At 41.1% G+C, this 10683-nt stretch overlaps 1 protein-coding gene across 3 annotated transcripts in view; it reads left to right on the top strand.

Moving 5' to 3' along the window:
- Positions 1-325: 325 nt before the first annotated feature.
- HHAT (hedgehog acyltransferase) overlaps positions 326-10683 on the top strand; it is a 635839-nt gene continuing 625481 nt past the window's right edge. For all 3 annotated transcript variants that reach the window (XM_023730279.1, XM_023730278.1, XM_012555207.2), the window contains exon 1: positions 326-450. In XM_023730279.1, the coding sequence (XP_023586047.1) occupies positions 360-450 (91 nt within the window). In that variant the 5' untranslated portion in view covers positions 326-359. The remainder of the gene's footprint in view (positions 451-10683) is intronic.

The raw sequence follows: 10683 nt of genomic DNA, 5'->3' as shown, positions 1-10683 counted from the left end.
GTAACTGCTGAACACATTTCAGCTAATTTTTACTGAATGTGATGAATATAGTACTGTGTGATGGAGGCAGGTAGGAGACTGTGGGAGCTGGTAGGAAAAGTCCTGACCAGCCTGAAGCGGGCTGGATACATATGCCTGTGTGTGTATATATTGGACAGTTGGATATATTGGTATGAATGGGTTGTATCTGTATCACCTTGATAAGTGCTGAATCCCTGAGGGTGTGAAGTAACTGAACTGATGATATATGTGGTTCTTTAGGATCCTACTGTGTCATGTCCATGGTTTAATGTTTTGTTTCTGTTTCTCATCCTAGAAACTCTGAACCTTGGTATCTGAAAACTGCGTGACAAGGAGTGATGCTACCCCGATGGGAACTGTCTCTTTACCTGCTTGCCTCACTTGGCTTCCACTTCTATTCTTTCTATGAGGTTTACAAAGTCTCCAGAGGTAAGGATCCAGGCTTTTCTGATTTCTGTCAAGAAAGGAAGGGGCGGGGGGGCACTCAGAGGTAGAATATTCAGGAAGATGGTCCACTGGTTCAGGATAACTTTGGCCCTGCTCTGTTTTCCTCAGTCTTGGACAGTTTGAATCATTGACCTAAGTCAGTGAAGTTTTCTACCCTCATCCTAGGTCTTTCAGTTGATCCGTGGCTGCTCTCTTATAATAGGAGGGTCTGATTCAATGGCTATTGAAGGCCATGGGGGGATTTGCATTAATTACTCACAGTAACTTCTTAAATTTTTCTTTCACCATCACTGTTCTCAGATGTATGGAGGCAGCTCAGTGGTGTTAGAGACCCAGACTCCTCTCAGCTTCCTGTTCTGCCATCTTGTTGTTGTTAGGTGCTGTCGAGTTAGTTCCAACTCATAGCGACCCTGTAGGACACAGTAGAACTGCCCCATAGGGTTTCCAAGGAGCAGCTGGTTTATTTGAACTGCCAGCCTTTTTGGTTAGCAGCTGAGCTCTTAACCACTACACCACTAGGGCTCCTCTGCCATCTTAGTGGGTTGCCTTTGTCTGCATGTTGAAGATGAATCATCATCAAGTCTGTATTCCAGCCTAGAGGAATGGGGATGGGAACCTTTCTTTCCTTTAAGGGCAGTTTGGCAAGGAGCATTCGTCACTTCTGCTCACCCCTAGTCAGCCAGCACGGAGTCACATGACCCAGGTAGTAGCAAAAAACAAAAATAAAAAACCCAACCCGTTGCCATCAAGTCGATTCCAACTCTTAGCGACCCTATAGTACAGAGTAGACCTGCCCCAGAGAGTCTCCAAGGAGTGGTTGGTGGATTTGAACTGCCAACATTTTGGTTACTGGCCAAGTGCTTAACCACTACGTCACCAGGGCTCTGGTGCCATATTACATGCCTTATAGGCTAAGGTCTCTGTGTGTTTACTTTCTGATACTAACTCTAAATGTCTTCTCTAACACCAACTACAAATGCAGTTCTTCTTTTGACCCTAACCACCTGGAATTAGGTCAGATCTCACAATTTAAAAGCCACAGTTCTCTAGATTTGCTAGTCTGCCCAAGACTTCAGACATTAGCTGCAAGTTTAGGGGTTCCCAGGGCTACCTCTGACCAACTGGCTGCAAATTCAGGGGTTCCTATGCCTCTCTCAGAACACCGGCTACAAGTACCTAGGTCCCCAGGACATTCGAGCTTCTAGTCTACTGGCTACAAATTTGGAGGTTCCCACCACCCCCTGGGAACTAGAATGACTCACAGAACTAAGGAAAATGGTATACTTACGATTACAGTTTTATTACAGGACCAGCATAAAGAACACACATAGGGTGAGGCCTGGGAAGGTCTCAAATTTGGAGCTTCCATGTCCCAAAGATGCATTACCCTCCTAGGCATGAATGTCTTTCACCAACCCGGAAGCTCACCCGAGCTTCAGTTTCCAGAATTTTTATTGGAGTTTCTCTACATAGGCATGATTGATCGAATCGTTGCCCACGTGGTTGAACTCCATCTCCAGTCACCCTCCGCTCCCCAGAGTTGGGCTCATATCACATGGTGGATCTTTCTGGCCTGGCCAGCCCCACCTAATATGAGTTGCTGCATTAGTGTAAGCTCTTAGGTGTAATCTGGAGCCCATCCATAAATAACAAAGACCCCAGTCACTTGGGAAATTCCAAGGGTTTAGAGATTACCTCCCAGGAACCAGGGACAAAGACCAAATTCTTTGAGTAAAGATATTTGTACACTGCACATATACTGTGTCTTATTTAATCTTTAGAGCAGCCCTATAAGGTAGTATATTACTTAGAAGACAGGGTTGGCTGCAGAAACATAGCCTCCAGAATCACTGTGGCCAAGCCATGGTATGATGTCTTGATAGGATCAGAGACCCTGGCTCTTTCTCTCATGTTCCTCTGCCATCCTCATCTATGGCTTCCACCTCTTGATAGCTCCACCTATCATGTTCACTTTCTTCCCAGAAGAAGGATGGAAGGAAAGGGGAAACAGGTCCTCTCCTTTTAAGAGCATGATCTCAAAGTTGCTAGGAATCATATCCGTTTGTGTGCATTGGCCGTAACCAAGACCTGTGGCCCCACTTAGCTGTGAGGAAAGCTGGTAAATGTAATCTTTGGTTGGGAGGCCATTAGTTTAGCCAAAACTCAAGGGTTTTATTGTCAGAAGAAGAAAAGAAGGACGGATATTAGCAGCTAATCAGCAGTCTCTTCCATAGATGGGTGTCTTAGTTATCTTTTGCTGTGTAACAAACCATCCCAACACTTAGGTTTAAAACAACTACCAGTTGCCATTGTGCTGATCCAGAGCATTACATTTATGCCTTATGATTTCATAGATGCAAAAACAATTTTTTATGTCTTTCTGCTTGCATTCACCATGAGAAAAAATGAGTTGTGCCATGCAGTATCTTTAAAGAATTAATTTCCCTGCCTAAAAAAGGGTCGTGTATTCTTGTGGCCTTATCAGTCTACTGCAATTGCTGGAATGAAAACAAATGAATTCCCATCAGTGAAAACCCAAGTGATAGAAGGGGCTCACCTGTAAAAGTGTGTGGGATGGGAAGTCTTTGACTGCTATCTCAATTTACTACATATGTGGTTATTTTCAAATCTTCTATTTCTTCTTGTACATATTCTGACATTTTATAGTTGTCTAGGTATCTGTACATTTTATGAAGGAGCCCTGGTTGTACAATGGTTAAAGTGCTTGGCTGCTAACTGAAAGGTCAGCAGTTCAAACCCACCCAACTGCTCCAAGGGAGAAAAGACGTCGCTATATCTGCTTCTGTAATGATTACAGCCTAGGAACCCCTACGGGACAGTTCTTCTCTGTCATATAGGGTTGCTATATGAATCGAATGGACAGTGAGAATCGATGGACAGCATACAACAACAACAACATACATTTTATGTAATTTTTCAATTTGATTAGTATATTTTGGTTCCTAATAGTCTTCTTTTGAAAAAAATGTGTTGTTTCTGTCATCTCATTTTTCTTATATTTTGTTTATTTGCATCTTCTCTTTGGCTACCTCCCTCACTTTTTCCATTTCTCTCTTTCCCCCCTATATATTCTATATATATTTATTTTTTCCTTTGATCTGTTGTTCCAGTGGCCTTATTAATCTTTTCAGCTTTTGGCTTTGTTAGATTTCTTGTGTCTTTTTGTTAATCTAATTCATTAATTTCTCCCCTTGTCTTACTATTTCCTTCCTTGTTATTTCTTTAGGATGGCTCACTTTCTTTCAATTCCGTGAGTTGAATTAGATAGATAACTGTCATCGAGTCTACTCCAACTCATGGCGATCTTGTGTATAGCAGAATGAAATGTTGACCAGTCCTGCATCATCCTCATGATAGCTGGCGTGTTCAAGTCTATCATTGTGGTTTTAGTGCCAATCAATCTCAATGAGGGTCCCTCTCACCCTCACTGGCCTGTTACTTCACCAAATAGGATGTCCTTCTCTAGTGATTGATTATTTTGTATGACGAGCCCAAAGCAAGCGAGTCAGATAGTGTTCTGTTGTGATCCATAGGGTTTTCATTGGCTAGTTTTCCAAAGTAGCTCACCAGGCCTTTCTTCCCAGTCTGTCTTAATCTGGAAGCTCCCCTGAAACCTGTCCACCATGGGTGACCCTGCTCACATTTAAATACTGGTGGCATAGCTTCTGGAGCCCTGGTGGTGCGATAGCTAAAAGGTCGGCTGCTAACCAAAAGGTCAGCAGTTCAAATCCACCAGCTGCTCCTTGAAAACCCTATGGGGCAGTTCTACTGTGTCCTATAGGGTCATTATAAGTCGGAATCGATTTGACTGCAATAGGTTTATTTTATCTGATTGGTTTTCTCAGGAGATTTCCAGAAGAGGCAATATGGAGTCAAACTACATGAATGTGTTTAAGGTTCCTGATAGATATTCCCAAACTGCTCTCCAGGGAGGCTGGACCAGTTTACACTTCTTCTATTGGAAAGTGTCCATCGGATTATTCTCTCAGCAAGTTGGGTCTTTGAAAATTCTTTAATCCATCTCATTTGAAAATTCTTTAATCTATCTCAAATGTATTTGATATGTAAGGTTGACTGAACCCATTGCTGTTGAGTCAATTCTCACTCATAGTGACCCTTATAGGACAAAGTGGAACTGCCCCAGAGTTTCCAAGGCTGTAATCTTTATGGAAGCAGACCTCCACATCTTTCTTCTGCAGAGTGGCTAGTGGGTTCGAACCGCTGACCTTTCAGTTAGCAGAAAAGCACCTAAACACTGTGCCACCAGGACTTCTTAATGTTGCATTAGGAGTAGAGTCGAATTATTTTTTCCCCAGATAGGTAACTGTATTAGTCTCCTAGTGTTGCTGTAACAGAAATACCATGAGTGGGTGGCTTTAAAGAACAGGAGTTTATTTTCTCACAGTACTAGAGGCTAAAAGTCTGAATTCGGGGTGTGGCTCTAGGGAGGAGGTCCTTCTTTGTCTATTTCAACGTCTAGTAGTTAGCAGTCCTTCGAGTTCCTGGGCTTGCAGATTCATCTGTCTCCCTCATTGTCAGGTAACGTTTGTCCTCCACCCTGTGTCTGTGCTGCTCTTTATGTAACTCAGAAGTGATGAGGTTTAGGATCCACCCTACCCTGGTGTGACCTCAACTCACTGATTATACTACATTACATTGCATCATGGAAAATGATTACATTACGTTGCATTAGATTACATCCACAGGTATAGGGGTTAGGATTCCAACACATATTTTTTGGGGATACAATTAAATCCATAATAGTAACCAAACATTATTTATTAAATCTTCCTTTACATGTTGAATTATAATACAAACTTGATCATGTGCTAAATTCTTGTATATACTCCAGATTTTTGGGAGGCTGCTTTTCTGTTGATTTCTCAATCAATTCTTACATCAGTACTGTGCTGTTTTAATTATTTTTTCTTTATTAAATGTTTGAGTATCTGCTGGAGTAAGTTCTTTATTTCCAGACTTTTCATAGCTATTCTTACTGGTTTATTCTTCCAGATGCATATTTAAAATCGAGAATTTCTAAAAACTATCATTAGAGTTTTAATTAGAATTGCATAAACCTAGAAATTAATTTTGTAAAATAATTGACATTCTTATAATATTGTGTCTTTCCATCAAGGAATATTGTATTTTTCTTTGCTTATTTAAGATCTCCTGTTAATTCCCTTAGTAAAAGTTCATGATCTTTTTCATAATAGGCCTGCTGCAATTATCTTAGGAATATTAGAGTCTTTTTTTTTCCCTTTCATGATTGGGATATTTTCCAATTATATTTTCTAGCTGATTGTTTCTGGTTTATAGTAAAGGCATTTATTTTGGTTTATCTATTTTGTATTCTAAGCCATAGTGGTGCAATGGTTAAGCACTCAGCTGCTAACCAAAAGGTTAGCAGTTCAAACCTACTTAGCAGCTCCGAGAGAGAAAAGACCTCTCAATCTGCTTCTGAAAATATTACATCCTAGGAAACCCTAGGGTTGCTGTGAGTTGGAATCATTGGCATCAAACAACAACAATATTTTATATGCTAATGAATTGTCTTAATGATCCATTGGCTTATCAGTTGATTTTTGTGGTTTTTCTAGTTAAGAAAATGTCATCTACAGATAGTGATAATGTTTTTGCTTCATCTGTTGACTACTTTAGCTAGGATTTCTAGAACAGTATAATAGTTGGGAAAGGATACTATCCTTCTTATAATTCTGACTTTCATGGAAATCCTTGTATTGTTTTTACCATTAGTGAAAGGTTGAATAAGCTTTTTTGTTTGTTTTGTGTTTTTGTTTCTTTTAATCCTGTTATGAAATTCTTCTAGCCCCCTTTTACAAAATTTTTAAAATTAACAATAAGTGTTATTTGTTTTTAAAGCATCTGTTCAGATGATTAAGTGGTTTTCCTTTTTTGACCTATTGATATGATACTTTAATCAGTTTTCTAATTCCATGTGGATTCCTAGGACAAACCTACCTTGATCCTGGTATTTTGAAATATGTCATTTGTTTCTAAGTATTTTAGTTTTTTATTTTTTATGGTGCTTTAGGTGAAAGTTTACAGCTCAAGTTAATTTCTTATACAAAATTTATACACATATTGTTTTGTGACATTAGTTGCAGTCCCCACAGTGTGACAGCACATTCCCTCTTTCTACCCCAGGTTCCCTGTGTCCGTTCAGCTAGTTCCTGTCTGTTCCTGCCTTCTCATCCTTCCTCTGGACAGAAGCTGCCCATTTGGTCTCGTGTATCTGATTGAACACACTCCTCATGTGTATAGTCCTGTCTAATGTTTGACTGAAGAGTGGGCTTCAGGAATTGTTTCAGTTCTGGGTTAACCGAGTGTCTAGAAGTCATAGTTTCAGGAGCTTCTCCAGTCTCTGTCAGACGATTAAGTTTGGTCTTAAGTGAACTTGAGTTCCGCTCCACGCTTTTCTCCTGCTCCATCCGGGACTCTCTGTTTTGTTCCCTGTCAGAGCAGTCATTGGTGGTAGCCGGGCACTGTCTAGTTCTTGTGGTCTCAGGCTGGTGAAGTCTCTTGTTTATGTGGTCCTTTAGTCTCTTGGGCTGATATTTTCCTTGGTCTTTGGTTTTCTTCATTCTCTTTCGCTCCAAGTGGGGTGGGACCAATTGATGCATCTTAGATGGCCACTTGCAAACTTTTAAGACCCCAGACACCACTCACCAAAGTGGGATGCAGAACATTTTCTTAATAAACTTTGTTATGCCAGTTGACCTAGATGTCCCCCAAAACTATGGTCCCCAGGCCCCAGCCCCAGCCCCTCTGTCCCTCAAAGTGTTTCGAAGTGTCCAGGAAACGTCTTAGCTTTTGCTTTGGTCCAGTTGTGCTGACTTCCCCTGTATTGTGTATTGTCCTTTCCTTCACCGAAATTGATCCTTGTCTACTATCTAGTTAGTGAATTCCCCTCCCCCTCCCATCCCACCCTTGTAACCATCAAACAATGCTTTTTTCTGTATTTAAAGCTTTTCTTGAGTTCTTATAATAGTGGTCTCATACAATATTTGCCCTTTTGTGACCAGCTAATTTCACTCAGCATAATGCCCTCCAGATTCATCCATGTTGTGAGATGTTTCGAGGATTGATTCATCATTATTCTTTATTGTTGCATAGTATCCCATTGTGGGTATGTACCATAATTTGTTTATCCATTCATCTGCTGATGAGCACCTAGATTTCCGTCTTTTTGCTATTGTGAACAATGCTGCAGTGAACATAGGTGTGCATAGGTCTGTTCGTGTGATGGCTCTCATTTCTCTCGGATATATTTCTAGGAGTGGGATTGCTGGATTGATGGTATTTCTATTTCTAGCTTTTTAAGGAAGCGCCAAATCATTTTCCAAAGTGGTTGTACCATTTTACATTCCTGCCAGCAGTGCATAAATGTTCCAATCTCTCTACAATCTTTCCAGCATTTATTATTTTGTGTTTTTTGGATTAGTGCCAGCCTTTTTTGGTTGAGATGGTATCCCATTGTAGTTTTGATTTGCATTTCTCTAATGGCTAATGATCGTGAGTATTTCCTCATGTGTCTGTTAGCCGCCTGAATGTCTTTTTAAAAAAATATTATTTCTAAGTGAGATTGTTTGGTCTGCAGTTTTGTTTTTTTTTTTTGTTTCATCCTCAGATTTCAATATCAGCATTCTGTTAATTTTATAAAATAAATGGGAAAGCTTTCCTTTTTTCATATTATGAAACTTTTTAAGTAGTATTAGAAATGTCTGCATAATAGTTTGAGATTTCATTCACTTGAAAGTTTGTCTAGGTATGGAGTCTCTTTGGGAGTAGATTCATTGAAAACTTTTCAATATCTTTCAGGGTTGTTGGTATACTTAGATTTTCTACCTCCTCTAAAGTCCGTTTTAGTAATTTATGTTTCTCCAGTTTATTGAAATTTTCAAATGTATTAATACACATTTGTATATCAATTCTTATAATGGTCTGAAGCCTCTATGTGTCTAATTTCTCCTGTCTTAGGAGATTTACCTGAGGTTTGTCTATTTAGTAGGCTTATTCTCTTTTTCAAAGAACAAGCTCTTGAATTTATTAGTAAATTATGCCATTTTTCTCCCCATTTTCTATGAAGATTACTTTCTAATAAGCAGCAGCTACCCTGGACCCTTTTGGCTTTATAGAACCCAAAACCAAACCCGTTGCCATCGAGTCGATTCTGACTCATAGTGACCCTATAGGACAGAGTAGAACTGCCCCATAGGGTTTCCAACGAGTGGCTGGTGGATTCAAGCTGCCAGCCTTTTGTTCAGCAGCTGTAGCTCGCTGTAGCTCTTAACCACTGCACCACCAGGGCTCACACCTTCTTTTGTGCAGTAAATATCGTCCTGAATAATTGCATATTAATGACATTTTTATAAATGGAATTGTGCTTTCCATTGATTTACATTTTCATTTCACACTTGCTTTATTTTCAATTCTTTAACCTTCAGTGATCAGTAGTTAATGTTTCTCTAAAGAAACTCTATGATGGAGCCCTGATATTTCAAGAGACTTGGTTTTTATAGAGAAAAGTATTTATTTGAATTGCCTTCCCGTTTCTTTGTTTTTATGTAGTAGGTGTTCTTACACGATTATAACTGAGAGCATTTACCTTCTACCTTTTGTTTATTCCTACACACTCCTGTGGGTTTCCTCTTCACTAATCTCAGTTTATGAGAAGAGGATGTAACAGCTACTTTATAGATGAGTTATTTCTTTTACATTCTTTGTGCAGATGCTGACCTCTCATTGGGGATCAGTTTTGGTCATCAGGATGTAATTTTTCCTACTTGCTTTTGTGATTGGAGGAATTTGTTTACAAGATGGTTGGCAACTCTGGAGGCCCCAGTCCAAGGTAGGGACATAAAGACCACTGGTTCTGTCCTTGCACAAGTGGTCTTCACCTTAGAACAAGGTGAGGTGGCTGACTGTGGGCGGGGCCGCCAGGAGCCCTTCAGTTAGCACAGCCTTTGTGAAGGGACCCAAGTGCATAGCCATCGCAGGAGGCAAGGACTGGACAGCCTATCTTGGTAGCCAGCATTAGTAGCGGGTGTTGTGGCACAACTAAGGCTGTGAGTGTTCTGTTTGACTGTGCTTCTCATTATAGGTGACCCTTGTTTCCTGTAGGGTGGCTATGAATTGGAATCGACTCGATGGCAACAGGTTTGGGTTCCCTTGTTACCTATGGCTGAGGGCATAGGAGACAGTCCCAGCAGTCTTTGGTGCTTGAATTGCCACCTTCCTACTACAAGTCTCCCAGCCTAGGCTTGTGCTGGCATTTTCTTCCAGTTGTTGACACTGGTCCTCAAGGTCATGGGGGATATTGGCTTTCAGTCTGTTTTCTTAATATTTTTAATAAACCTCTCACAGTGACTTGGGACAGGGTCTGGGCTGGAAGGGCATCTGAGGGTACCACTTTGTGGTAGACTCTAGAGGCCCTCATCTCCCCTCTGTGCCCCCAGCCAGTGCTCTAGATTGCTTCCCGGACACAGAATATGCATGGAGCTCCCTCTCTGAGAGTTTCCAGCCCCCCTGGGGCCTCTGCTTCCATCACCTGCTCTAAGGATTCCCATGCAAATTGCAGTCCTGGTGGTGCCTCCGTAGCTCCCAGAAGTCCTTAGGTGAGTAGTGGATTAGCAGCCCTATGTGGGAGGTTTGGAGGTCATTCGTGCTGTTTATCATTTTGCCCCCTATTTGCATATCTGATTTGCTTTTGTTTGGGTTATTGTTAAATCACTTTTTCATTCCCCAAGAGTAGGAGTTGGGTGAGGGTAGCCCCCACATCTGTTCTAGGGTGAAAACATCGCAAAGTTATAGTAAAGCAAAAGGAAAGCTTTTATTTGGCATATGTTCAAAGAGGCAAAAGTAGGAAACAGACAAGCATGCTGCCAAGGCCATGTCTGTCCTACTCCGAGGAAACATTACAGAATGGATGGAAGTGGGAAAATGGACAAGCATGCTGCCACGGCCATGTCTGTCCTACTCCGAGGAAACATTACAGAATGGACGGAAGTGGGAAAATGGACAAGCATGCTGCCACGGCCATGTCTGTCCTACTCTGAGGAAACATTACAGAATGGATGGAAGTGGGAAAATGGACAAGCATGCTGCCACGGCCATGTCTGTCCTACTCCGAGGAAACGTTACAGAATGGACGGAAGTGGGAAAATGGACAAG

The sequence above is a fragment of the Trichechus manatus genome, unplaced genomic scaffold, assembly GCF_000243295.1.
Source record: "Trichechus manatus latirostris isolate Lorelei unplaced genomic scaffold, TriManLat1.0 scaffold00035, whole genome shotgun sequence".
NCBI classification, from domain to species: Eukaryota; Metazoa; Chordata; class Mammalia; order Sirenia; family Trichechidae; genus Trichechus; species Trichechus manatus.
This window is presented reverse-complemented; position numbering and strand designations above follow the sequence as displayed.